At 52.5% G+C, this 27931-nt stretch overlaps 2 protein-coding genes across 10 annotated transcripts in view; one reads left to right on the top strand and one right to left on the bottom strand.

Annotated features, from left to right (window-relative positions):
- PTBP1 (polypyrimidine tract binding protein 1) overlaps window positions 1–1550 on the bottom strand; it is a 32642-nt gene extending 31092 nt beyond the window's left edge. For 4 of the 5 annotated variants that reach the window (XM_064174947.1, XM_064174948.1, XM_064174949.1 and 1 more), the window contains exon 1: window positions 1472–1550. In XM_064174947.1, the coding sequence (XP_064031017.1) occupies window positions 1472–1479 (8 nt within the window). In that variant the 5' untranslated portion in view covers window positions 1480–1550. The remainder of the gene's footprint in view (window positions 1–1471) is intronic. The other variant, XM_064174951.1, reaches the window with a different exon arrangement.
- Window positions 1224–27405, top strand: LOC135192091 (uncharacterized protein KIAA1958-like). Of its 5 annotated transcripts, none has more exons than XM_064174944.1 (6): window positions 1224–1327; window positions 2140–2195; window positions 15281–15380; window positions 21752–21870; window positions 22571–23753; window positions 25978–27405. In XM_064174944.1, exons 4-6 carry the CDS (start codon window positions 21868–21870, stop codon window positions 26823–26825), a joined length of 2034 nt encoding a protein of 677 aa, XP_064031014.1. In that variant the 5' UTR covers window positions 1224–1327; window positions 2140–2195; window positions 15281–15380; window positions 21752–21867; the 3' UTR covers window positions 26826–27405. The 5 variants fall into 5 exon arrangements, with proteins under 5 accessions (XP_064031014.1, XP_064031015.1, XP_064031013.1 ...); XM_064174945.1 differs by lacking the exon at window positions 1224–1327 and adding an exon at window positions 1877–1966; XM_064174943.1 differs by lacking the exon at window positions 1224–1327 and adding an exon at window positions 1887–2010.
- The last annotated feature ends 526 nt before the right edge of the window (window positions 27406–27931 follow it).

Below are 27931 nucleotides of genomic sequence, written 5' to 3'. Positions count from 1 at the left end.
CCTGTTCCCACATGCTGGAGGTTTTTTCCTTTCCAACACGATGATCAAACTTAAGCAGAACCACCTGAACTGCAAAAACTTAGCTGCGAAATAAACGATTTTTATGGTTGCTTTAAAACGAAAACACTTCTGACACCACTTTTTCAGTGTGTAAAGAGGGGGGGGGGGGGGGGAAAAAACCCCAAATCCAGACATGTGACTATGCCTAATTCTCACCAGACCACTGTTCGGAGGCAAGAAGTGAGGAGGCACTAATTTGGGCTTCCCATATTTAAGGCTCTGGAAAAAACAAACTGCTTACTCTGAAGCCTTAAGAGATATTTTAACTACCGCGTGGTAGGACAAACTAAAACCAGATCGCTAATTAAAACAAATAAGGTGGGCAACAGGCAGAAACTCTTTTGTGTTTTGATAAAGCACAAGTTTTAAAGCGAGGCACCAGATTGAAGCAGTGATTAAAGGAAGGAGGGGGGTGTGGGGGGGGTAAAAATCAAATCGACGTGGCTTAAGATGCAAAACCTGAGGCTCTACACGAGTCAGACACGGTGGAAAGTTTGGTCTCGAAGGAGTTCCGAAGTGGACAATGGAAAAGAGGAGGGAGCCCGAGAGCAGCTCTGTCCTCGGTTGCAGCTTTACCTACGGCTCTCAGGTAAAGCTGCAATGGAAACCTGGCTCCTTGCGAGCCTCGGCCGCACCCCAAACGCTGCTGCGGCTCCCGGGGAGCTGAGGCGAAACTTGTGCCGAGCCAGAAACTACTCACAAAAGAAAATCCACCGAGAAATTCCCAACTCTCGCCTCCCTCCTCCCCTTCATCCTCACCCCCTCCCGCCCCCAGCTTGCGAAAGCGCCAGACAATAGGAGCAGGCCCTGCCGTGAGTCACCGCCGGCCCCGCCGCCCTCCCCCCGCCGGCCAGGTGCGCTCGCTCCCGGCACCCCGCACGGCTCCCCGCGGGGCTGAGCGCCCCTCCCGACAGCTCCACGCCCACGCCGCGTTTACAGCCGATCGGGTCCGTCCACCCCTCACCCAGCCTGGCGAGGCGGCCGCGGCCTCCCCCCGGGACCACTCCCCCCGGGTCGCGGTGGCTGCCCCCGGCGGGGCGCGAGCACGAGGCGGCGGCGGGAGCGCACGGCGGACGGCGAGCACGAGGCGCCGCGCCGGGGCGGCGGCCGCGGCACAGGAGCTGCCCCTGTGCCCCTCCCCAATCCGCCGCGTTGAGGGGCTCCGGGAGCGCGGCCCGTACAGGAGACCCCTCACCCACAGCCGCCCCCTCCCCTCCCCGCCGCGGTCGGGGGGCTCGGCCGCACCCTCAGCGCTCCCCGTCCACAGGTAACGCCCCAGACCCCGGCGCGAGTCCCGCACCTCGGCCGCTTCTCCCCCTTCCTCCGCCCCCCGAGAAGGGTTCTGCAGCGCTACTCGCTGGTTCCCGGCACGGTGACGCCCGTGCTGAGGCCCGTGCCGCCGGGTACTCACCCGTCCATTGCACACGGAGGAGACCCGTCGGGAACGGAGTGGAGGCGCCGGAATAGTAGGAACGGACCCAACCGCTCCGTGTTATAGACTCACAAAATGGCGGCGCCGCCCGGCCCGCCTCACCCGCGCCAACGCCCCATTGGCTATCGCAGATGTCATCTTGATAGCAGGGGCGGGGATCGCCCGCCTGGGAGGGGTGGTGCCCTGGCGCCGCCGGCGAAGCCTACTGGCTGCTGGCCGGCGGAGGGGCGGGGCGAGGCGGCGGGGCGCGGCGCGATTCGGTAGGCGAAGGGAGCCGCTGGGAGGAGCCATCCGCAGAGCGGGAAGGATGCCGAAATGCCGCACGGATCCGCCATCTTGATTGGGGGCAGGGCACGGCAGAACCGCGTCGGGCGCCATCTTGGGTATGGGCAAGCGCCCCAGCGTGCACATGGCGCTGGTGCACGGCGTGAGCCGGCACCCGCCGGAGCGGCGCAGCCGCTTCCGCCATCTTGGGTAAGGGCAAAGAAGCCGCCCGCGCCTGCCCGTTGCCATCACGGGTAAGGGAGAGCGGGCTCCTCGCCGCGGTTAGGTTAATGGTTAAGCCTCTCGCCGCTCCGGGGACTTCGTTAGCGATAGGCAGCCCTTAAAAAATGTGTTTGAGATAAAGTCTGGCTGTTTCATTGCAGTTAATGCCACACGGATAAAGATTGCCCTGTGGGTGACGAGAGACACAAGTTGTGAGGTAAGCCCTGACACCTACCTGCTCTGCTCGGGCATCAGGAAGGTATTTTGCCTAAGCTGCACTCTTGACGCCGTTGGCTGCCCCAAACAGGTGTTTTTTTCCAGTCAGGAGGACCTCAGTGCTTAAATAAATAAGCTTATTTCACTCTGGATAGGTTTCATTGCCTCTAGGCCTTAAAGCTGCAGAGATTCAGGTGAAGCCCACACATTTCCTATCCTTGGGGACCTCCAAGCCTCCAGGAGATTCGCTTTGTAGGTGCTAGGCCATCTGTAATAAACCCAAGCCTACTACAGTGGACTTAACTCAGATATTCCCCCTGCCTCCCTTCAAAATGAGCTTTTGTGTGCCACAAAAGGAAGGCTTCTAACAAGTGAAAGGGAGAAGCAAGGGTCAGGCTCCTGCTGTAAAAGGTGCTGCTGTGTTAACTTTGTTCTGTGCAGGAAGCTTGGACCCAAGGCTTGGGTCCTGGTGGAGGCCAAGCAGATCTCAGGAGCTTCCTCCCATCCAACAGGAGGTTGCTGGTTCCTCCCCGGCTTGCATCATGCTGCAAAAGCAGTTTGCTTCCACAGATGAAATGGAGGACTTACATCAATTAACCCTTAATTTCCCTTAACCTACAACATTAGCTCTGTTTAAATACAGACAGTATTTGCTCCCTGGGAATTCTACTAGCAATTACTCATTTTCCCCTTGCCTCACTTGTCATAACCCTATCCATTGAGTGCAGCATGAGAATTAATTGTCCCAGACCTTGCTACAAGTCCCTTGTGTAGCATTGAACCAAATATCAAATGTCCACTCCGCATTGATCTTAGCTTCATTAGCTGCAAACCCTGTTTGGAGAGTTTCTAGGCAACATAATACAGGTCTCAGAGTGGAAGGGATCCTTCCCACCTCATCATCCTACCCACTTGTGACTTCTGTGAGGGGTTTTTTTTTTGTGTGTGAAAACATTTGTACAACTCTGCCAATCTACCAGGGGTAAACAGTAAAACACTACCAGAAATCGGTGCTGCTGCAGGAAGCATCTGAGCTGCCACACAGCAGTGGCTGGTGTCTGTCTGACATCTTTCAAATGTTAAGTGCAGATGAAATTCAGAGCCTTGTCCTTGGGCAAGTGTTTCTGCTTAATGTCAGGTAACTGACAGGTACAGACAGGCATTTTATAGTCTCATTGCTTTCTACAGTGTGCACTAGACACATGAATATGGAAAAAGCAAAATTAGAAGTGGAACCCTCAGCTGTTTTCTCCCACATGCATATAGTTGTGCTGCTTTCTGTGGCCAGATGTTTCCTCAGCATCAGGCAATGCTCAGGTATTTTTGGTGGCTGGGACCAGATGTGAACTTGCTGCCTTCCTCTTGTCACTGTTTGTGACATGCAAAAGCTTCTCCATCAGCTTTAGATCTCACCAAGAGCTGGCAGCTCTCATTTACTCTCCCCGTGGTTTGCAGGGCTCCCCATCCGTTTGGCAGTGGAGTTTTAGCATGGAGAAAAAGCAGGTTCTTGCCTATTGCTGCAGGGGACTAAAGGCCCTGCTTGAAACCAAAGTGATTCCACTAGGTGCTGCATATGAAAGGCTTGCCCTTTGCCACAGATAAGAGATTTACAACTCAGATGAGGCAAAGAATAGGAAAATGATGGGATTATGGGATCCACTTTGGAGTTGCTGGGCTGAGAGGCAGCGAGATAAAGCGATTTGATCAAAGCAGGGCAGGAATTTAACGCCCTGCTCACAAACCATAATGCACATTCTTGAGCTGTGCCTCTTTGAAGCTCTCTTTCCCATGGAGGTGTTTCACTTCATCTTCCCTTCAGAATAATCTGGTTTATATACTGTAGGTAAAAATCCCTCTAGAGCAGAGGGTGAGTGTGGAGAGAGAGTCAGGTTTTTGTTCATGTGTCTTGAATACTGTGTCCAGTTCTGGTGTCCACAGCATAAGGACACAGAGTTGTTGAAGTGAGTCCAGAGGAGGCCACAAAGATAATCCAAGGGCTGGAGCAACTCTGCTGTGAGGACAGGCTGAGGGAGCTGGGGATGTGCAGCCTGGAGAAGAGAAGATTCCAGAGGAATCTTAGAGCTGCTTTCCAATACATGAAGGGATACTACAGAAAGGCTACAGATGGACTTTTCCTCAGGGTGTCCAGCGATAGAACAAGGGGGGATGGTTTGAAGCTGAACTCAGAGCAGGGTTGGACTGGAGCTTAGGAAGAAGTTCTTCACTACAAGGCTGGTGAGACTCTGGAACAGTTTACCCAGAGAGGCTGTGACTGCCTCTTCCCTGGGGCTGTTCAAGGCCAGGTTGGATAAGGCCTTGAGCAATCGATTTGGTTGAGAGGAATCCTTGCCCACGGCAAGGAGGTTGGAGCAGTTGATCTCAAAGTCCCTTCCAGCCTGAGCCATTCTTTGAGTCCACTTGTAAAGAAGCAGACTCTAAAGAAAAGTGCCCTGAACATGGCACAAAGACCTTGAATGAAATCATTGATGCTGGATACTGATCATTAGTAAGAGCAGGATCTGATTTTCCCTGGAAAGATATCCCAGGGGTATTTCAGGATTCTTTGGAAAAGCAAACACAGGGAAATGCCATCAGAGAGTTGCTCCTCCACAAAGACCTCTCCTGATCTGGCTTGGGGAAAAAAAAAAACAAACCAAACTCTTTTGGGCTTCGTGCAGACTCACAGAGATTTTCCCCTAGTGCCAGCAGAAATGCTGACTGTGCAGCACTTTATCAGGCATTTTCCTGGAATGCTAACACAATTTTGTAGCCTGCCTCTTCTCAGACAGAAGGATTAGTGATGCTGCTGGGTAACGCAGAGTCCTCTGCGCCCCGCAGGAACCTGCCTTTGACGACAGACTAAGACTTGCTACAAAAAATGCAGCTGCCAGAAGAAGCTGCCTCTGCTCAGCTTTTGTGTTTGTTTGTTTGGAGAAAGCAGCCCACGCGAAAATGGCCAAGTGAAAACAAAAGAGGAGGGAGAAGAGGGAAAAGTATGAATCAGCTTCTTTGCTGCGATCCAGCAGAGCAGTCCCACCCTCCCCGGCTCCGGTTACTCACTTGCTAGGAGGGCTCTGGAGAGACACACCCAGGGTTTTTTTTTGTCTTTTCAAGCCTTTCCTGCCTGTGTTATCTCTTGGAATTTAATTTGCTAAGCAGGGAGAAAAAAAAAGGCAAAAAGCAAACCCAAACTCGACCCTTTCCTGCCTTTTTTCCCCTCTTTGTGCGTTTTAAATAGCCCTGGAGCCTGTGCTGCCTTCACTCCCTGCAGAGCTACCTTCGCTTGCAAACTAGCAGAGTTGAGGTCTTTTTTCCCTTCTCTTCTCCTTCCTCTTCCACCCAACGTTTCTAGCAGTGACTTGTACACAAGGAGCCCCCTAAAATCCAATCTCTGCCCAAGAACCCGAGCTACTGCAGATAATGGTGTATCCTAGAGCCTGGGTTTAATGGCAGTTGTTTTCCTGCAAGCTCCCCTCCTCCCCCATTATTTACAGTCTTGTGCAGGCTCCTGGAACAGGAAACTCCTTCATGGATGACTTTGCTACCAGTGGAGTTCCAGAGAAACTCGGGAGTGTTTCAGATGCTTTTGCTTCTTTTTGTTGCTTGTGTTTCTTTTAAACCCCATTCAATTAACAGGGCTGTTTTGTTTAAAAGCATATTGGCAGCTTTAGTAGCATCATGGGATGCCAGAACATTCTTTTGTGCATCATTCATGATGCCACATCACAGCTCTGGAAATGTTTAGTTCCAAGCTAACAGAGAAGGAGCTGGGGTTTCTCAGAACATGCCTTCTGATGATGGTTCAGAGCCACCAGAGCACAGGTGTCCTCTCATTTGGCTTGGAATGGAGAGGGATCACCAGGGATCACATAGTTTGAGGTCGTGGGCTGCACAGGGTGGGGCCTGGAGCACAGCCCTGTGAGGAAAGGCTGAGGGAGCTGGGGGGGTGCAGCCTGCAGAAGAGCAGGCTCAGGGCAGATCTCACTGCTGTCTACAACTACCTGAAGGGAGGCTGTAGCCAGGTGGGGTTGGTCTCTTCTGCCAGGCAACCAGCAAAAGAACAAGAGGACAGTCTGAAGTTGTGCCAGGGGAGGTCTAGGCTGGATATTAGGATAAAGTTCTTGCCAGAGAGAGTGATTGGCATTGGAATGGGCTGCTCATGGAGGTGGTGGAGTCCTCATCCCTGGAGGTGTTGCAGCCAAGCCTGGCTGGGGCACTTAGTGCCATGGTGTGTTGAGTGGCCAGGGCTGGGTGCTAGGTTGGGCTGCATGATCTTGGAACTCTCTTTCAATCTGGTTGATTCTGATACTGGAGGGAGAGGGCTGGTAGGTACCCAGAGATCTGGGGAGCTGGTTTTGCTGGTGCCAGTGTGTTTCTGAAGGGCAAATGGGTGGCTGCTGGTGAGGGCAGTGGTTCCTCCACTGATCCATGAATTTGGCAGCATCATTATCAAGGTGAGGTTCCACAGGGCTCTGGGCAACCTGATCCAGTTGAGGATACCCCTGCTGACTGCAGGGAGGGTTGGACTGGGTGAGGAGGTCCCTTCCAATCCGGACCGTTCTATGATTCCATGATCACTAAGTGTAGCAATCTGTACACATCAATTGCTTTGGAGCTGAGCTTAATGCACCTTCAGTATGAAGCAGGAGCAACCTCTTCAAACCAGCCCACAGCTCCCCGAGCTGGATTTTCATCAGCTGTGCCACCGCAGCAGTCGGAGGCTGAAGTTACAAAGCACTTTGCAGGTGGCTGTGGCTGCCCTTGGAATGTTTCTTGCTGTTGCCATTGCCTGCTCTCGTATCACCTTCTAACAGTACTGCCAGGCTACAGCTGCAGGTATGTTGGTGCTGCAGGCAGTTGGATCAGCTTGCAGTTGTGAGGTATAATCACCCCAGCTCGTGTTTTCCTTTTCTTCTCACCACTGTTACAAAATGAGACTTGCCCATATTCTCTGTTGTTGTCTCTCCCTCTTAGCACAGAACTTCCCCATCTTTGGGCTCCTCGGGGATCCTTTTGGGTGACTCATTTCCTGTGGAGGATGAACCAGCCATTTCCTGGCTATTCAGCACAGGACTTCGGTGGGGGGGGTTGTCCCTTTCTTTCTTTTCTCTTTCAGTCTGTGCTGCAGTGGTGTGGATTCAGCAGGGGTCTGATAGTAGCCCTGCAGCTTGCTTGGGACTGCAGCTCTTTCCCGCAGCCTGGTGAGCTGATAAACCATCACTGTGTGCTGCTCAGAGATCATGGCTGGCCCCTGCCTAGCTGGGATGTGGGCTGTCTGATTTCATAGATTCATAGAGTGGTTTAGGTTGGAAGGGACCTTGAAGATCATTCATTTCCAACCCCCCTGCCATGGGCAGGGACATCTCCCACTAGCACAGGTCACTCAAGGTGTCATCCAACCTAGCCTTCAACACCACCAGGGAGGAGGCATCCACAACCTCTCTGTTCAGCCTTTGGCCGTCTCTCCCCACCCACACTGTAAAGATTTTTTTCCTAACCTACAGTCTGAATCTCCCTTCCTCAAGCTTCAATCCATTCCCTCTCATCCTATCACTACAAGCCCTTGTAAAAAGTCACTTCCTGGCTTTCTTGTGGGCCCCTTTCAGATACTGAATTTGGCATTGTGTGATTAAAATCATGACAGTGATGCAGGTTTACCAGTGCCATCCTCCCAGTCACAGCAACCCTGCTCTCTTTCAAGCCACAAGAAGCAGAGTCTTAAAAACACACCACAGAGCAAAGCCACTGAACTTCCAACAAACCTCAAAAGACAGAAGTTTTACATCATCTTGTTCATGCTACCAAGGTTCCATGTTGGCATTTGGGACACCCAGGTAATACCCATGTTGCTTTTTTGGTGTTAGAGGTAGCTTCCTGCAGGACTGGGCCAGCTTCTGGCTTGATTTTGTACACACAGTTCCAGCTTTTTTTCCCCCCTCCATCCCCTGTTTCCAATCTCTTGAGCTTGTTCATATTTCATGTGATGATTCCAGCTGTTGTGGGCAGCACACAGTAGCCTGAGTTCAGAGAGTGCCCAGTCATTGTGGCACCAGCCTGAGGGACCACAGCTCTCTCCAGCAGCCTGCTACTGCTGTTTTTAAAATTAGCCTTTCACTTGTTAAAATGAGTCTTTTAATCTTGCTTCCCAGCAAGTCATTTGAATATTTAGATTCATTGTAGCCTGTTAGACATCTGTAATCTTTGGGAAGAGAACCCCCACAACAGAGATCCTGCCTCTGGAGTCTGAATGTAGCACATGTGGAAGGGATGAACACTGAATAATTCATTCCCCTAATGATTTATTCATGCCCAGGAGCTGGATACCTCCTCCTGACTTTCCATTATCTCACAGAATGCAGGTTGCTGTTCAGCTCCACTTGTCCCAGGAGCAGGATGGCTGAGCAGACAGCACAGGTGTGCACAGAAACCACTCCTAGGTGATGGTCCTGAACGTTTTTGCTCTGCACTGAGCACCGACCTGACAATTCCAGTGCTGCATACATCACCCAGGCACAGGAACTGGAATGTGGGAAGAGTGTTGTGGGGATTCCCTGGGAAGCAAGGTGGGGAGTGAGCACCTTGGACTCCTCCTGACTGAGATGCAGGATGTTAGTGTAGAAAGCAGACAAACAGACTCTGATCATAGGATCATTAAGGTTGGAGAAGACCTTTAAGATCAAGTCCAGCCTTCTACTCAACATCTCTATGACCACAAGACCCTGCCCCAAAGTGCCATGAGAGGTGTAGGCTGGGTATTATGAGGAAGTTCTTCACAAAGAGAGTGATTGGCATTGGAATGGGCTGCCCAAGGAGGTGGTGGAGTCACCGTCCCTGGAGGGGTTGAAGCCAAGCCTGGATGAGGCACTTAGTGCCATGGTCTGGTTGGTTGGCTAGAGCTGGGTGCTAGGTTGGACTGGATGAGCTTGGAGGTCCCTTCCAACCTGATTGATTCTATGATTCTGTGATCTGGCTTTGAACACCCCCGGGGATGGTGACTCCACCACCTCCCTGTGCAGCCTGTTCCAATGCCTGACTGTGTTTACAGGGGAGAAATTCTGATATCCAATCTGATACCCTAGAGCTGAGCTTATTCTCCATGAGAAATTTCAGGTTTATTTTCCACTGTAAAGCTCCAGAATCTGGGACAATTGATATAAACACAGCAGGATTGTTTCCTGCCCTCTCAGGAAACCCTGCAGGAAAGCCTGGACAAACAGCAGCAGTTCAGACTAATCTCTTTCCTGCCTGATGTGGGCTATCAGAAAATACACCCTTGGTAGAAATGTTCAAGCCTACGACCTGGGGCTCCTGACCTAGGTGAAGATTTTGCAAGAGATCCAAATTCCATCTGTCTGCAGCAGATGACAGATGAGTCTGTGTTCAGCAGAGTCTGCAGACCCACAGGCAACACCACCCCGAACTGGCTGGGATGAAATTTCCTCGTTGTTTATCCTGTAATCCTGACTTCTTTTGTCCCTGGGACAGGCTCTGCATCAGCATAATTAAAAATGTCAAACACGCTTGAGAAACTCTCCAAGTTGCTAAAAATGAATGTGAATTTCCTCCCCACAACCTCACTTCATCTTTCCCTTGCTCTGGCCTCAGCTCCACAGAGTGGTCTGTTTCCAGCCCTTCAGCATAGTTAGCATTCCACTGCCAAGAATGAACATTTATTTATACAAACAACCCTCCTCAGCAGCACATCCCCTGCACTGTCCCAGGGCAGGGGCATAAACGCCATTTCTCTTCCCTAGCTGCAGTTTTACATCTCTTTTTTTCTCTCCTCTTTACTAAGGGATGGATGGTTTGGGGTTTGCTTCTGCAATGGAAGAGGACTGCAGATCTGCTCAGAGATGCACTGCAGTGCTCTTGCAGTTCCTTACAGTGATTGCATTTTGTTACCCTCTAACCGTGGTGCCGTTTTCCTGATAAACCACTCGGGGAGCCTGGTGGCTCAGCAGCAGCTTTTGAAAGAGAGTCATAGAATGGCTCAGGTTGGAAGGGACTTTGTGAAGGAGCAATTCTCTGATGGCATTTCCCTGTGTTTGCTTTTCCAAAGGATCCTGAAATACCCCTGGGATATCTTTCCAGGGAAAATCAGATCCTGCTCTTACTAATGATCAGTATCCAGCATCAATGATTTCATTCAAGGTCTTTGTGCCATGTCCAGGGCACTTTTCTTTAGAGTCTGCTTCTTTACAAGTGGACTCAAAGAATGGCTCAGGCTGGAAGGGACTTTGAGATCAACTGCTCCAACCTCCTTGCCGTGGGCAGGGATTCCTCTTAACCAAATCGATTGCTCAAGGCTTTATCCAACCTGGCCTTGAACAGCCCCAGGGAAGAGGCAGTCACAGCCTCTCTGGGTGAACTGTTCCAGAGTCTCACCAGCCTTGTAGTGAAGAACTTCTTCCTAAGCTCCAGTCCAACCCTGCTCTCATTTCAGCTTCAAACCATTCCCCCTTGTCCTGTTGCTGGACACCCTGAGGAAAAGTCCCTCTGCAGCCTTCCTGTAGGATCCTTTCATGTATTGGAAAGCAGCTCTAAGGCTCCCCTGGAGTCGTCTCCTCGCCAGAGGAGTCATTTATGCTGGAACCTGAAGGGCTCTGGTCCCTGTTTCTCCATAGCCCGCACTGGTTGTCCCAGTCCTTTACTGGACTGTTGTCAGTGGCTCTGCCAGCAGCACGTCTGACCTGGTGAGGGGTCACTGGTGAGTGAAACGCAGCTCCAGGTGAGCAGCCTGTCCCAGCTCATGCATTATTTGTAGAGCTCCATCCCTCGCCTGTCAGCTGAGGTATTGTTCCCTGAAATGCCAGTTCCAGTCCTCTGTCCTCAGGTTGTCCCCTGCCGCAGCTGCCATTTAAGTGGATATCGAACAGATGACTCTTTGCGGGGGAAAGTCAGAGCCTGAGCACAGGTCATTTAAATGAGAAAAGAGACAGACAGACAGACACAGAGCGCCCAGAACTTCTCCTGCGCTCTCTCTGTGGGCACCTCGCGTTTACCTCAGGCCAGGCGGCTTCCCTTGCTCAGCTGCTACAACTGTTTGTAGCTTAGAAGTAATATTTAGACTGATAATGTTTACAATGTCTCCACCGGCGGTTAAGATCAAGAGGTTTGCTTGGGAACCCTCCTGCAGCCTTCTATGAAGTGAGGCAGTCAGCAGCGTTGGAGGGATCCAGGGGAACACTTAAACGCCAGCAAGGTGATGGTTTAGGAGATAGTCCCAGAGCTGTCCTCGTAGCAGGAGAGCTCAGGCAGCTCCCTTCTCTGCATGGCCACACCGAAGGCAGTTAACTCCTGCAAGGGAATGAGTGAGGAATTCTTAGGGACTACTTTCCATGAATCAATACTGAATATTTTATGGCTCTTGCTGCTTTCTTAGCTTGCTGGGGGCAAAGTCTGCAAAGATAGAATTACTTTTGCCTCGGTATGAGGTGTCAGTCATTTCCTTCTCCACCCTGGTGTGCACACAATGCAGGGCTGATGTCCTTTAGCAACATCCCCATGACATGGCTGAGTCTCTGCTTGGCTCTGAGCAGATATTGCCATGTTTAAGAAGAGCAAAGTAATTACAATTAGGCCTTGAGCTGATTAGCTCCTATAGCATCGTGACTGATACACCACAGGAGAAACACCTTGCACTGAACCTGCAGCCAGCCACATGCCCACACCTCCTCACCAGGCCTTGGTTCAGAGCAGGAGTCACTCTAATCCTGCAGGTTATAATGCCCAGCCTGGCACACACTAACACCTCCTCACAAGATTCTTCACCTGTCTCTTTTCAAAGGATTTGTCATTAATTCCATCAAGGAGTGCACTGGAAGGAGGGTTATGGAGTATCCCTCTTTGGAGGTACTCAAGACCCACTTGGAGGCATTCCTGTATGATCTGGCATAGGTGATCCTGCTCTGGCAAGGGGCTTGGCCTGGATGATCTTTTGAGGACCTTTCCAACCTCTAACATTCTGTGGGAGAAATTCCAGCAGCATTCCTGTGGCCAAGAAGGCCACCAGCATCCTGACGTGGATCAGTAATAGTGTGGCCAGCAGGAGTAAGCAGTGAATGTGCCCTTGCACTGGGCACTGACGAGGTCACACCTCAAATCCTGGGTTCAGTTTTGGGCCTCTAAACCCAAGAAGGACATTGAGGGGCTTCATGGTGGCCAGAGAAGGGCAACGAAGCTGAGGAAGGGTCTGGAGAACAGGGCTGGTGAGAAGCAGTTGAGGGAACTGGGAGAGAACTTGCTTAGTCTGGAGAAGAGGAGGCTGAGGGAAGACCTCATTGCTTTGCACCTCCCTGAGAGGAGGTTGCAGCGAGGTGGGAGTTGGTCACAATGTCAGCTGTGTATGCTCCTCTGTGCTCCAGTATGTGACACCCTGATCAGTGCCACCATTGCCCTGGAGATAAAGGAGGAAAAGGTGACCCCAACACAGCATGAGGTACCCAAGGACAGGACTGCAGAGGTGCACCAGCTCTGGTTTGGAACTGGCAGTGCTGCTACTTCTCCCCCTTCCTGAACGTCTCTCATCTCATCCATGCCGTCTGTAGGCGCTCCAGCGGCACGGCTGAATCCAGGTCCTTGTTTCCACATTGCTCCAAGACCAGATGTGTCCAAATCCATCTCCAGATGTCAGAGGATGGACAGAGCAGAGCCCTGTGTGCCTGCCATTGGCTCTGCACTGTCACCCAGCTGAATAAAGACATCATTTTCCCAGGGCTTCAGCTCTATTAAACACAAAGCTCCAAATGATTTCCTACTCGGATCAAAGATGTGTTTGTTCCAGTGCCCACTTAACTTTAAAAGGCAACACTGGGAATGAATGAAATCTCCCCCTTGGCAGCTGCTGAGCTTCAATGGGTTTGTCAGTGCTGTAATTGTGCAGCAGACAGCCCCAGTTTGCAGGCCCATATGTTCTTGAAGGGTGTTCTGCAGTGGAAACATGCAAGGAAGCCTTGCTCCAGAAATCTAGGGGCTTCTGCTGCCCTGCTGGGAAGGCTCAACTGATCTGTCAGCTGGTGAAGGGTCTGCAGAACAGGGCTGGTGAGGAGCAGCTGAGGGAACTGGGTTTGCCTAGTCTGGAGAAGAGGAGGCTGAGGGAAGAGCTCATTGCTCTCTACAGTTCCTTGCAGTGAGGTGAAGGTTGGTCTCTTCTCCCTAGGGTCAGGTGATAGAGAGGAAATGGCCTGAAATTGTGCCAGGGGAGGGTTGGTTTGGAGATTTGGAAAAATGTCTTTGCTGCCAGAGTGGTCAGGGACTGGCACAGACTGCCCAGGGAGGTGGTGGAGTCCTCATCCCTGGAGGTGTTCAGGAGACATATGGCCATAGCACTTGGGACCCAGGTTTAGTGGCCATGGTGGTGTTGACTGTTTGACTTCAATGATCTTAGAGGTCTCTTCCAACCCAAGCAATTCAATGATTCTATAATTCTGTGTGAAGAAATCTCACCTGAACTGCATCCAGTTCTGATGCCCCCAACACAAGGAGGACATTGAACTGTAGAAGTGGGTCTAGAGAAGGCCAGAAGATGACCAGAGGGCTGGAGCACCTTCCCTGTGGGGACACAGGCTGTGGGTTTGGGCTGTTCAGCCTGGAGAAGAGAGCTCCTGGGTATTAAATGAAGCATTAAAGGAACATTAAGACATGAACCTGCAAAACGTGAAGTCAGGGAGAAGTGAGAGCAGTGGAGATCTCAGTTGCCAGAGGAACAAAAGAAACTCAATCTCCTTGGAAGGTTTAATATTTCATTTGGTCAGATGCTCAGATGCTGGGGCAGTGAACGCAGAGGGTGATGACAGAGCACAGCCTGAGAGGCTGCTTTGTGTCAGCCGCGGGGCTCAAACACGGAGCCTCCCCAGGCTCCTGTCTGCAGAGCTGCTGGGTTCCTGCACAGCCCCCCCCCCGCATTCTCCAATCTCTGAACTCAGGTGTCCGTGATAGGAACACAGCATCAACAGTGCACCAAAGAGACCCCTGCGGACTGAGCCTGGTAGTGAGGAAAGAGGCAGAGAGAGGCACACCCAAACCGCCGAGCTCTGCTGATGGCCTCCCTGCTCTTGATGGACTGCAGCACCTACAGGATGATTTTCAGGCACTGAAAAAAGCTTCCCACAGAGCTCAGTTTAATTTAGAGAGGCATCTTCAGCTCAGTTTATTTTGCTTTAAGGTCAGGACTTAAATATGTAACTGATTCTTGATGTATTGGCAAACTACTTCATACTGTGAGCTGCCTCCTGAAACAGCTGAAAGTCAGCTGGCAAAAGTCTTCCTCTTCACTTTTGTCCTGAGGACTTCAGTACACACATGGTCACCAGAGGAACAAAGTGGGTTCTCTGTAAACAGAGCTCCAGGGCTGGGAGATGTTCTCCAGCAGCTGGGGTCACACTTCCATCAGCTCAGCCATGCCCTGGTTCTGAAGTTCCATCAGCCCCCAGGAGCCACCAACCCAGGAAACGTTCACTGATGGCTCAGTCATCTGAGAGCCTCTGCTGGGAGATCCAGTGAGAGGCAGATGGCTTGTGGTGCAGGCAGGGAAAAAGTGTCCAAAAGGTGTTTTCAGAGCTGCCTTCTGGGTACTCAGGGCAGTCCCAGCTGAAAACTCCAGATCTGAACCTCCCCTTGGCTTGAGTTGTGCTTGAATCCATAGAGTGGGCTTCACCATGTGCTTTGCTCCCACTCTGGGAAGTGTTATCACTGCTGCAGGACAAGGGTTGGCAAACTCTCCTGAGGACTATGCCAGAGTGTGTTTTTCTTCTCCAAATTAGCAGCTAGGTGTGCCAGGGCTGGGGTTTGCTGCTCTCCAAGAGGCAAGATGCCATCCATCTGTGGCAGTTTTCATCTTTGAGGCTCTCGGTCCCCTCTGAATGCAGCACTCAAGAAGTGGGCGAGAGAAACTGGGAGTCACTGCCTCTTACTGGTGCATTTCCAGCTCCTGCCAGTTCCAGCTCCTGCCATTCAGAGCCTGTAAACACTGGGTGCAGGCTCAGCTCTCAGGGCAAAGCCTTTTGCTTCCACTCCACATGAGAGTTCTTCAGGTTGCTCTAAGAACACTTTGCTAAAGAGCTCAAACCTCTCTCCCTCCTTTTGCAGGCTTCCAAGTCCTCCCAGTGCTAGTGAGATTCCTGTCCTTGTGCAGACAGCTGTGCTCCGTGGGAGGATTCCCAGAGCATCCTGCGTGGCCTTGGAGGAGGTAAGAGAGAGGGTGGCACTTCAAAACGAGGGCAAGCAGAGAAAATCAAACCAGAGGCTGCAAAAGAGGGGAACCTGCAAGGCTCCTGCTGTCTAATCAGCACAGCCAGACAACATGAGCTAATGAACTGCCTGCAGCCAAAACCCCTTGGGTGCTGCTTGGTGAGCTGTTCTGTGAGGGACAAGCACCTTTCCTTCTTGTGGGCACTGCACCCTGGGTTTCTTAGAGCTCTCCCTGTGCCAGCTGTGGGCAACTGCCTCTGCCTAGGACCCCAGTGGAGGCTGTAATAATGGAAGCTGCCCTCTTCTGAAAGCTCCCTGTTTGCCAGCAGAGGTGTTCTGCCTTGAGCTATCTGTCCTCACAATTGTCACAGAATGCTGGGGGTTGGAGGGGACCTCTGGAGATTATCGAGTCTAACCCCCTGCCAAGGTAGGGTCACCTAGAGAAGGTCCTACAGGAACACATCCAGATGGGCTTTGCATGCCTCCAGAGACGCCAGCACCTCTCTGGGCAGCCTGCTCCAGTGCTCTGTCACCCTTAAATGACAGAAGTTCCTCCTCGTGTTTGGATGGAACTGCTTGTGTTTCAGTTTGTGCTTTTTACCCCTTGTCCTGTCACTGAGCATCACTGAACAAAACCTGGTCCCATGGGAGGAGCTGAGGCCAGAGGAACGACATTCACCCCGCTCGCGGTGGCAGCGGTGCCACCTTTCTGGGTTCAGGGCAGGTTGGCAGCTCAGTAAATGCTCGCTGAGAGCCCTGCTCTGCTTCTCCGGAGCTCCAGGTGCAAAGGTCCTTTAGCAGGAGTAAGGAAGCTGCCGTGGGGTGGTGCCTCCACCCTCAACACAACCGTGGGAGGACCTTGACCCTGCGGTAACGGCGCCGTTACCCACCCCCCACCGCCAGCAGCGGGGCTAGGGGGAGCGGCTGCGGCTCCCCGCCCCGGGCCCGTGGCCGGCGGCCGAGCACCCTCTGCCGGGATGGGAGGAGAAGCAGCCAAGAGTCCTCGGGATTCGGCTGCTGCAAACTCCGCCGAGCCGTGAGGGCTGGAAGTGAGGTCTGTAGGCGGTGGAGGACTTGGGAGGTGAGGTTGCCCCGTGGCGGGTGGGGACTGGTGCCCTGTGAGAAGTGCCGGAGCAGCGATCGCAGAGCAGGGAGCGCTCCCGCAAGTGCCTTCTTGCCAGCAGAGCTTTTCTTCCAGGAATTAAGTGAATGGTCATTTGAATACAAATGGCTGCTGGGAACAAAGCAAGTTCCCACAGCGGGTCCTGTGCTGCTACCTTTCCATACTCATCCCTAGCACGGAAAACAGGAAGGCACAACAGCCTGTGTATGGAATTGTTGGAGGAATGATGCCTCTCCCTCCTCAGCAGCACTGCCCTCAGCTTGGAAGCTGCTCCCCACCAGCAGCTTTCACAGGGTAGCTAACACACTTGGTACCAACACTGTCCTCTTGGCTGCCCCAGGAACAGATTTGCCCTTTGCTAGTTTCAGCTTTCCCACCTCTTCCAAGGGAAATAAAAGGCTGGGTTCTATTTATAGAAGTTGATGGTTTCAGATGGGTTTTTTTTTGTTTTCCCTTTCCCCAGCTGGTCTGGGTGGTTGATTGCTGTTTGTTGGCCCAGGCAACCTTCTGCCAGCTGGCTGTGGCTTCTAGCAGCTCTTTCAAGACTTGCTTTAGAGCTCCCAGTTAGATTATAAGGACAGCAGCTCTGCAATGCAGACCCTCAAGAGATAATCAGGACTCGTGGAAGAAGCTGCGTCCAGCTCTGGGAACAACAGGGCTCTTGTTTCAGGAATGTGGTTGCTGTAGGCTAATGTTTAACAGCAGCCTCTCTTCTCGCCCTCAGCGCTGGTGCATGCAGCCAGCCCCTGCCCTCCATCAGCTCTCCTGGCTGTTATTTTCTGGGAGCATCTCTCAAAATGGAGGAATGCTGCCCTGTGGCAAGCAGAGAGCATATCCTGGGAATCGTATTTCTCTGAGTCAGGCAGGAGGTGCTGGTGGGAAGAGGTGGTGAGGCAGGAAAAGCGCTGAAGAGGTGCTGAGAAGGCTCTTGTACAGGGGAGGGGGAGGAGAGAAACAAACATTGCAGTGAGCAGGAAAAACGATGTGCTGGGAAATGATTAATCCACCCCAAAGGCCCTTGCTGAGAAGTGGTGGGACAGGCTTAGCAATTTTTGGCAGCCATGAGCTACTTCTGCTCTGCTCTCAACTCTCGTCTTGCAGCCAGATGTGTTTGAGCACAGCTCCAGCCCATTCCAGCCTGGACACCACATCCCCACCAGTGTCCTCCCGTGTCCTGGCCTCTCCCTGGCAACTCAACCTCCTCCTCACCAGGCATTTCACAGCTGTCCCATGCCCACCACCTCCAGTAAGTGGTTCTCCAGTGAGCAGCAGCAGCACACAGCTCATGCCACGGGAAGGGGCTGGAGTCAAGTTTGAGAACTGCTGTTCTGTATCCTGTTGATTTCCTACCGGGATTGTTCCCATTTCCTGCACTGTCTTATCTGGAGCTCAAAAGCCAAAGCTCTCCTGTTGACTTGCTTTGTGCGTGCCTCAGGTCTCTGATCTGTGACATAAACACTGCAAGAGAAGCACAGCCAGGCCTGTAACAGGGTGGAGGGACAGGAACACAGCAGTTACAGAGCTTCCAGTGCCTGCACAATTGGTTGCTTTATTTGGTTATCCTGCTTGCACAGGGCTCTGTGTGTCACAGAGGCTGCTGCAGCACTGCCAGCACACCAGGACATGCCATAAAGCTGCACAGAGTTTGCTGAAGGCACAAGGGAGGACTCAGGTGTTTGCATTCTTGGCTGATCTCCAGTGCCTGTCTTGGACAGACCTTGCAAGAGAATCCAGAAGGTGCTTGAGTGTGATTGTTCCTCCTCAAGGGCTCAAGCTAGACGCTGCAAAGTCTTCACACAGAGCAAGCCTTTGAGAGCTTTTGGCCAGCCTGAAGCTGTGGCAGCTCCATTGAGACACTGCAGACTGCTCTGAAATCACTTGGCCACATTTGCCTGAGCACAGGTGAAAGAAGCACACAGAGTACAGCCTGAGCTTGCTGAGCAGCACTGACACCTGAGAGAGCCAAGTCACAGAACCATGGAACTGCTGAGGTTGGAGCAGACCTTTCAGATCCAGTCCAACCTCTCACCCAGAGCTCACAATGCCACCACTGCTGCTGAGCCACTGCCACTAAACCAGGTCCTTCAGCACCACATCCATGCAGCTTTTAAACCCTTCCAGGGATGAAGACTCCACCCCTGGGCAGCCTGTGCCAGTGCCTGAGAACCCTTGCTGGGAAGAACTTTTTTCCTACTATCCAACCAGAACCTCCCCTGGCACAACTTGAGGCTGTTTCCTCTTGTCCTGTCACTTGTTGCATGTGAGGAGATTCTGACCTCCACCTGGCTCCAGCCTCCTTTGAGGGAGTTGTAGAGGGCAATGTGGTCCCCTCTCAAACACCTCTTCTCCAGACTAAACAACCCCAGTTCCCTCAGCTGTTCCTCACAAGACTTCTGTTCAAGGCTTAGTTACCCCTCTCTGGACATGCTCCAGCACCAAAATGTCCCTCTTGTAGTGAGGGACCCAAAACTGAACCAATATTCAAGGTGTGGCCTCACCACTGCCTGCCACAATTTCTTTTGGTCTCCTCTGCTGAGCATGAATTCACCAAACTGTGGGGTATATGAATATACCAAATTCCCTGTGGGCTAAAAACCCCAAACCCCTTCAGACACTTGTGCAGCTCTGGAGTGTCCTGTTTCTCTCCACAGAGGTGTGCAGCCTGCACACAGTGACCATTATCAGGTGGGAGCCTCTCCTGGTAAGAGAATTAAACTTCTGCCCCACTCCCAGCCCCACAACCAGGCACAAAGCTTCAGCTCCCAGACTCCAACCCTTCAAAGATCCAGGTAAAAACTGTGGCAGTGACCAAGGTGGGGTTTTATTCCTTGGGTAGGTGAGGAGTGTGCCCACTTCACTGGTGGGCAAACACAGCCTGCATCTTTCTCCACTCAGCTGTGGCTGTGCACTCAGATTCACTCCACGTGACAGTTTCTTTGGAGGAGCTCTCAGCTGATGTAAACAGGAGGGCAGAAGTGGGTTGAAGGAGTATCCTTAGCTGATTACCACAGCATCTGTTTGGAACTAAAGAGCAAGAGAAAGAAAAAACAAGGAAAACCAACAAAAAGGCCTTCCCCCCTCCCCCCCAAAGAGATCAGGAAGAGGAAAACATGTGCTTGGAGATAAGGAGAGATAAAAGCATTCCATGTAAAGAGGCCTGTGATGGAAATCAAGATCCTCATCTGCCAAGTCAGTCATTTCATGGCCTCATGACCAGGCAGGGCTTCCGTTTCTCTTACCTTTTCCCACACTAACTGCAAGCACCAAACTGTTGCCATCGCAGTTCAGAGAAGCACAGAATGTCAGGGGCTGGCAGGGACCTCCAAAGCTCAGCCAGTCCAACCTCCCTGCCAGAGCAGGATCATCTAGAGCAGATCCCACAGGAACACATCCAGGCAGGTCTTGAATATCCCCAGAGAGGGAGACGCCAATCTAAAGCTCCTCTTAGTATGCCCAAGCATCTCAGCCCTTCAGGGAGGAATCCCACAGGTTAAACCTGGAGATAAAACTCTCTCTGGCTTCAGAAGGGGGAAGCAGTTGGCTAAAACGACTTTCTGAGGCACAGCAGGAGCCCAGGAGCAGGCTGTCAGTGCCCTCTTCTCGGCGGGTTTGGAGGCAGGGTAGACAAAAGGAGAGGCTTGGGCAGAGCCCGTTTTCCCGTGGGGAATGAGGGCAGGTGGAATGGCCATCTGAGGGGGCTTCCAAGCCGAGATTCACTAGGAGTGAGCTCACAGTGACAGCAGATCCTACCGAGTGCCGAGATGAGCAGAGGCCAGGGGCTCAGAAGGCGTTTGCTGCTTTGAGCGGGGGTGGGGGTCGCTGTGGGAGGTTGTTTAAAGCGGCAGATTTCAGCCACGGATTCTCTCCAGAGTCTCCTTTGAACCTTTCACCACTTAGCACATGCAGACAGCAAAGCATGCCAGGCTGAAAACCCCCCAGCCAGCACCAGGAAGGAGCACATGGACTGGTACCAGCCTGGGTGTGGAAGAGCCCTCCGGAGCCTCCCCCCCAGCAGGAGCAGTTCTGTACCATGGGGAGGTACAAGGAGTGTGCTGGGGGAGGTTTGACTTCTGCTTCTCTCTCTGAAAGGGACATCTCATTCCCTGCCCTATCTCCTGAGGGCAGGGGGCTCCAGGTACACATCACCTCTGTTTCCTTACCTCTTGGGGCCAGGCTTTGCCTCCTCAGTTATTTGGGTGTTTGTCACTGTACTCCTCACTGTGCCTCACTCAGGCAGTGGAGCAGAGCTGCCCTCATGACCTGTGCATGCTCATGGTGCCAGTCACACAGCTCTGGGAGGCTGCCCTGGCTGTGCTGATGGTAAGGCAGGTGAGCAGCTGCTCTCTAACCAGGTACACAGAAAGGATCCTCACTTGCTAGGCTGCTACACAGGAGGAGTGGGTCTGGAGTAGGCCACAAAGAAGATCAGAGGGCTGGAGCAAGGACAGGCTGAAAGAGTTGGGGCTGTTCAGCCTGGAAAAGAGAAGGTTCTGGGAACACCTTAGAGCTGCATTTCAATATGTGAAAGGGCCCTACAGGAAGGCTGGGGAGGGACTGCTCAGAAGGGGCTGTGGGAGCTGGACAAGGGGCAGTGGTTTGAAACTGGAGCAAGGCAGAGTTAGGTTGGACATCAGGAGGAACTTCTGCACAGTAGGAGTGGTGAAGCACTCTAACAGGTTGCCCAGAGATCTGGTTGAGCCCCTGTCCCTGGAGACATTCAAGGTCAAACTTGATGAGGCTCTGAGCAGCCTGATCTGGTTGGAGATGTCCCTGCAAAGATGAGCTTTGAGGGTCACTTCCAACCCAATGCAATCTGTGATTCTGGAAATCTGAGTTGCATGCAAAAAGAGGTCTTCAGCTAAGAAATTTCCCCTTTTTACTGTTTGGAAAGTCAGATAACATCAGGATGGGAGCTAGCACCACTGCTTCTGGTACTTCTGTGTCTGCAGTCGACTCTGTTTGGAGAAGCAAAGGTTGCCTAACCACAGCCAGTGCTGAGAGGAACTTTTCAGAGTTTGCTTTTTGGATCTTGTTTGCACTACTTCTGTTGGGTTCAGCTTTGCTGGGTACACTGCAGAGGCTCATCCTGCAAATATTTACCCAAGCTTTCCATTTATAGCTCACTGGAGCTCACCTTAATGAGGAGCCATGTTCTGCAGGAGCATTTGGTGTGGACTGAGCACGGAGAAACTCAGTTGCATGCTGCTAGCCAGGGTTTTCTGGTTTTGGTTACTGTATCCACACAGGTACGTCTTGGCCCACGCATCTGTGAGGATTATTTCAGGTTCTGAGACAGAGAGAAAGGATATTCACTCACTGATCTCTACCTGAGAGCAGGCTCAGTGAGACAGGACCCACCAGCATGGTGAGTGTTCTTTTTCTAGCATAAAGAGAGGGGTCCCAAGCTCAAGAAGGATGTGGAAATGTTGCAACAGCTTCAGAGGAGGCCACAAAGATGAGCAGAGGGAGAAACGTTCCTACAAGGAGAGGCTGAGAGAGTTGGGGCTGTTCAGCCTGGAGAAGAGAAGGCTTCGAGGAGACCTTAGAGCAGCCTTCCAGTACCTGAAGGGGGCTGGAGAAGAGCTGGGGAGGGACTTCTGACAAGGGCTTGCAGGTGATCCAGGTCCAACCCCTCTGCCATGGGCAGGGACACCTCCCACTAGCCCAGCTTGCTCAAGGCCTCATCCAACCTGGTCTGCTTGAAGCAGGAGGCATCCACATCCTCCCTGGGAAACCTGTGCCAGTCTCTCCCCACCCTCACTCTCAAGAATTTCTTCCTCATCTCCACTCTCAATCTCCCTTCTCCCAGCTCAAAGCCATTGTCCTTTGTCCTGTCACTCCCAGCCCTTATCAGAAGTCCCTTCCTAGCTCTCCTGCAGCCCCTTCAGGTGCTGGAAGGTTGCCCTGAGGTCTCCCTGGAGCCTTCTTTCAAGGATAAGTGGTTCCTCCAGTGATTCTTTTGAAAAATCAGTTATTCCTCCCTTGAGATGGGGCCAGACACATCCCTCAGGACTGCTGGCTTGGGCACATCCTCTGTCCACTTATCTCCAACAATGGTTTTACAGAACAGGAGTGCTGGAGACAGGAGCTGCGGTGATGCCAGCTCACTTCACATGGACCTCTCCAAACTCGTGACCTGGGCACACAGTCATGGGGCCATATGCAGCCAGACCCCAGCCTTTGAAGGAGTGCAGAACACAGGTCACCCCAGGAAGAAGGGTTCTCTTCTGTGGATGTGTGGAGCTGGACATGCTTATTACTGGCACTGTGAAAAACTGGATGTCAGAAGCAAAGGAGGGAGTGAAGGTGTGAGAAAGAGATCACCATCTTCTGAGGCTTCATCCAGTGCAACTAGTCTAGATGAGAAGAGGTTGAGGATGACTCCATCTTTTGGGAGGGCCACAGCAAACACTGAGAGCACAGGGTCAGGCAGCAGCAGCTCTCCAGGTGGCACTCAGAGAGCTGACACAGTCTGTGTGACAGGCAGTGAACCATCAGCCAGAGAAAAGCAAGCCAGAAGCAAACCCCTCAAGTCACATCTTGCAGCAGGGCAGCAGCTGTCAGCATCCAATAGTGAGGCCAAAGCTGACAGATGTGAGCTGAAGCTGGAAAGTGAGGAAGCTCTACAGAACATCTCTGAGGAGGAACAGTGCATGTCAGATGAAGATAGAGGAGACACAGCCAGAGGGAGTGTCCTGCTGGAGCCCCCAGAAGCTGTGACAGCTGCAGTAGGGCTGCAGAGGGATCACAGCCAGAGGCTGGCATTTAGCAAGCCAACAGCTGCCCAAACTTTGGGCTTTGTCCCCTCAGAAAAGCCACTCCTGACTCCTGCCTACATCCCCACATCCCCTGTCCCCATCAAACCAGAGAGCCTGGACAGCAGCAGCCTCGTGTTGAGTCCTCCTAATGCTGAGTGGTCTGTGACTGACACTTGGACAGGAAGAAATTCTCCAGGGTCAGCATCATCTAAAGACCTTCTGAAGTGGGTTGATGACTCCAACGCTGAAGCAAAGGCCCAGTGTGAGTCATCTGCCTCTGTGTCATTCTTTGCTTTTGAAGCCATGGTAGATGTCAAACATCAAACCCAGCTGAGCCCTCCTGAGCATGGCCCTCCAGGAGCCAGCTTAAATGGGGCTGTTGCCATTGAGGAGAGTGAACCCTGGGGATCTGAGCAAGCATCTCATCCTCCCACCTCTGTGAGCTCCAGGAGCCAGAAGGCCAACCATCTGCCCACATCCTCCAGCAGAAGTAAGAGCCTGGGGTTTATTCCTAGGGGGGGCTGGGGATGTGTTCCAATAACCACTTGCCCAAAATGTTAAAGGGAGTGGGGGTGAGGTCACATGCCTGCAAAAACCTGCACTCTCACATCAAAGGAAAGGCCTCAGATTTGGGCCTCTCTTGTTTCTGCTCAAAAGGGGCTGAGAAGGTTCCTGCCACACCTGATGGGCACTTGGATGCTGTCACCAAGGGGCACAGGGCTCAATTTTGGGCCCCTCACTCCAAGAAGGACATTGAGGGGCTGGAGCAGGTCCAGCGAAGGGCAGCAAAGCTGAGGAAGGGTCTGGAGAGCAGGGCTGGGGAGGAGCAGCTGAGGGATTTGGGGGTGTTTAGTGTGGAGAAGAGGAAGCTGAGAGGAGACCTCATTGCTCTCTACAGCTCCCTGAAAGGTGGCTGGAGCCAGGTGGGGTTGGTCTCTTCTCTCTATGATCAGGAGACAGAAGAAGAGGAAAATGACCTGAAGTTGTGCCAGGGGAGGGTTAGGTTGGAGCTGAGGAACAATTTCTTTGCTGCAAGAGTGGTCAGGGATTGGCAGAGGCTGCCCAGGGAGGTGGTGGAGTGCCCATGCCTGGAGGCATGCAGGAAGCATGGCCATGGCACTTGGGGATGTGGTTTAATGGCCACGGGGGGGTTGGATTCATGGTTGGTTGGACTTGGTGGTCCTGGAGGTCTCTTCCAACCCAAACAAGTCCAGGATTCTCTGATTCTTCCTCCCCAGCCTGCATGTTCTGAGCTTTCATTTTGCTTGTATCATCATGTGGGGTGTCAGCTGGGCTTGAGAGAGTCCTCATGAGGAACTGAGTCCAGAGATGAGAGCTTGGGTTTCCAGAAAACAGGAGGAAGTAACTTTGAAAAGCAGTGAGACAGAGAAATGGTGACTGAAACTGGCAAGTCACTGGCAGAAATCCCAGAGATTGCAGCTGGAGCAGTTTCAATCCTGCAGGTTAAGTGGCATGGACTAAACAAATCCCTTGAGTCATGCTAGGAATGTCAGGATTTTCATACGTGCTGTCCTTGGAATGCTGCTGGAGCAGGGGGGAGCTACAGCTGCTCAAAGCTTAACAAGACCCAGAACTTGCTGGGGAACTTTCACCACCAGTTCAACCCTCCCCCAGGGTGTGTTAGAGATGGTCCCATGGGCTGGGGGCTTAAGGAGGTGGTTTAGTGGTAATAGGTTGGCCCTAGTGGGGTTGTAGGTTCTAGGTGAGTGGTTGGACTTGATGATCTCTTCTAACCTCAACAGTTCTGTGATTCTCTGAGGGTAGATCACACTCAGGATGAAGTTGAGCTGAGCCACCACTGACAGGTGTAGCCTCCAGCCCTGGCTCACAGACCCTGCATCAACACTCTCCACATCTGCACCCCACGAGGACATTCCATGGTCACATCTCCTGAGGAACTTCTCTCCCAGTTCAACACAGCCCCAAAGAAAGAACATCTGAAGTTGGCCCATGTGGCAGTGCAGCAAGGGAGCAGGAGAGGCACAGCCTTTCCCCTGCCTGCCTGAGGCTTTAACACAGAGCTTTAGAGAAAGGGGCTTGTGAGGGTCCCATAACCTTTTAGGAGGAAGGTGAATCTGGAGCCCCCAACACAAGGCAGGACATGGAACTGTTAGAACAAGTCCAGAGGAGGGCTGTAAAGATGCTCAGAGGGCTGCAGCAGCTCTGCTCTGAGGACAGGCTGAGAGAGTTGAGGCTCTGCAGCCTGGAGAAGGCTTGGAGGAGACCTTGGAGTGGCCTTCCAGTATCTGAAGGGGACCTACAGGAAGGCTGGGGAGGGACTATTGACAAGGTCTTGGAATGCCAGGAGGAGGAGGGGTGGGTTTGAACTGGCAGAGGGGAGATTTAAGGTGGTTGTTAGGAAAGGGTTCTTTGCAGTGAGGGTAGTGAGACCCTGGCATAGGTTGCCCAGGGAGGTTGTGGAGCACAGAAGCAGATCTTTGATCCCATTCTGTGCTTCTGTGCTCCACAACCTCCCTGGAGGTGTTCAGCACCAGGCTGGATGAGGCCCTGAGTGACCTGCTCTAGTGGAAGCTGTCCCTGCTTATGGCAGGGGGTTGGAACTGGCTGATCCTTGAGCTCCCTTCCAACCTAAACCATTCTCTGATTCTAGGAAGGTTACTTTGCACCTGCTTATGTCCCACTGATGTCCCTGCCAGTCCTTGCTGCCCACAGAGCTGTGTCTTACCTTTCAGGTGCATCAGACAAGAGTGAGAAGAAGAGAAACCGAACCCAGGGCAGTATCAATGTCCTCAAGGCCTGGCTGGTTTCCCACCACCCCAATGAGACTCGTGAGATCTACGAGATGCCACCTGAAGATCTCAACTCTTACCTGGCCTCCTTCTACAGCTCTGCAAAGAAACAGAACGGCAGCGACTTCTGTGCCAGCACCTTGGCCTTCTTCCAGCTCAGCACAGACCGCTACCTCAGAGAGCACAACTACAGCTACAGCGTGGTGAAGGGGGTGGAGTTCAGAGCAGCTCAGGAAGCCCTGAAGCTGAGGCAGCAGCAGCTGTTTGAGAAAGAGAGAGAGGGAGAGTGGAGCCTCGTGGAGAGGCTGACGGAGGAAGAGGTGGCCAAGCTTCGCAAGAAAGGCCTTTTAAGTAAGAGGCATCCGCAGGGCTTGCTCAGCCTCATGCTCACCAACATCATCAGGGGGTTTGGGGCACAGGTGCACAGCCAGAGCCATGCTCTCTACTGGGGCCAACTTGTGCTGACACAAGCTGAGGGGCAGCTGGAGTACCTGGAGTGGAAGGGCAGCCTGAGCGCAGAGCCCTGCGGCGAGGAGCCTCGGCCGCGCCTCTCTGCCAGACCCCACAGCCCTGCAGGCTGTCCCGTGGAGGATTACAAGGAGTACACCAGGAGGAGGCCTCCGGACATGCTCCATGACTACGACCCACTCTACCTCACCCCCAAGCCTCTGTGCTCCGTGTGGGACCAAGCATGGTTCTGCAGAAAGTCGCTGACCAGAAGCAACCTGGAGAAGATCTTGAAAGTGATCATCGAGCAAGTCAAAGGACCTGGGAAGAAGGACAGGAAATGAAGGGATCTGCTCAGCTCCTGCTGTGCCTCTTTGTGGCAGTTTCAAAGCAGTCTGAGGTGTGAACTATCAATGTTTAGTGCAGCTTCTGTTGGGTTTCACCTTGGAATCGTCTACAAACCTGTACCACCTTTGTGCTTAGGTTAAGTGAAAGCTTCTCTTGTTCTTTATGTTGTTGGAGCTGCTAGTTCAGGGGAGTTAAATCCACAGGAGTTGGGGGGGTTCATGTTTGTAGAAGGAGTTTGTTTGCTGTTATTAATGAGAGGATTAAGCAGGCAGTCTGAGCAGGGGGAGGGTCAGCTGGGGGGCCAGGGGTTGTACAAGGCCTTAACCTCAGTGGAAACCCACCATAAAGGAGTAACAGAGGTTAGCTGTGGGGCAGGTGAGTGGTGCAGTGTTTGCCACCACTCCAGAGCTCAGGGGATGCCTCCACTGAGTCCCTGTCAGTTTCTTAGTGAGAGATTTGTAAAGTTACCAAGTTGTGACTGTTGTAAAACCTCCTTTGGCTGATGGATGGTGTTGGGCGAGGGGGAGTTGATGGCATTTCCCCCACTGTTAAATACAGCAACATCAGCACCCCTTGGCAGGTGTGTTTGGCTTCTTCCCACTGTTGGAGCACCACCCAGTCCCTCAGCTGTCTTACTGCCCAGCCAAGGTGTTGGGTTGGTGCCATCACCCAGGGAAAGAACATTTCTCTCCCTCCTATCGAGATGAGGCAAATAACCCCAGACCAGCAGGTCACAGTTTCCTGGACACCAGCACTTCACTTCCTATGCTCAGGTTCCTCCTGCCCCAAGCCCAGAATTACTCAGTGTTCCAGAGCTGCCCCTGTGAGGAGGACCTGGGCTGTTTCAGACCCCACAGAGAGCCTCAGAGAGGACCCCACAGAGCCCACGTCGGTGTTTTCCTGACAGGCTCTCTGCAGCCAGAGCCTTTGCCAAAAGTGGTCCTACTGGAGCAGCATTTGACACTCCCACTTTAGCAGTCACAAAGCCCACCACAAGCACACTTAGGGAAATCCCAGAGGGTGTCCTCCAGCTGCCCTCATGCCCTCGAGCACAGATGTGTCACGACTGCCACAAGGCACCGCTGCAGGAGCCGCCGGTGCC

Source organism: Pogoniulus pusillus, chromosome 41 (genome assembly GCF_015220805.1).
Source record: "Pogoniulus pusillus isolate bPogPus1 chromosome 41, bPogPus1.pri, whole genome shotgun sequence".
Lineage (NCBI taxonomy): Eukaryota > Metazoa > Chordata > Aves > Piciformes > Lybiidae > Pogoniulus > Pogoniulus pusillus.
This window is presented reverse-complemented; position numbering and strand designations above follow the sequence as displayed.

Bases quoted from the DNA above. Each gene is read 5' to 3' on its own strand.
- LOC135192091 (XM_064174944.1), top strand. The intron at 23,754-25,977 runs GTAAGAGCCTGG...CTTACCTTTCAG, and splicing joins GCCCACATCCTCCAGCAGAA to GTGCATCAGACAAGAGTGAG.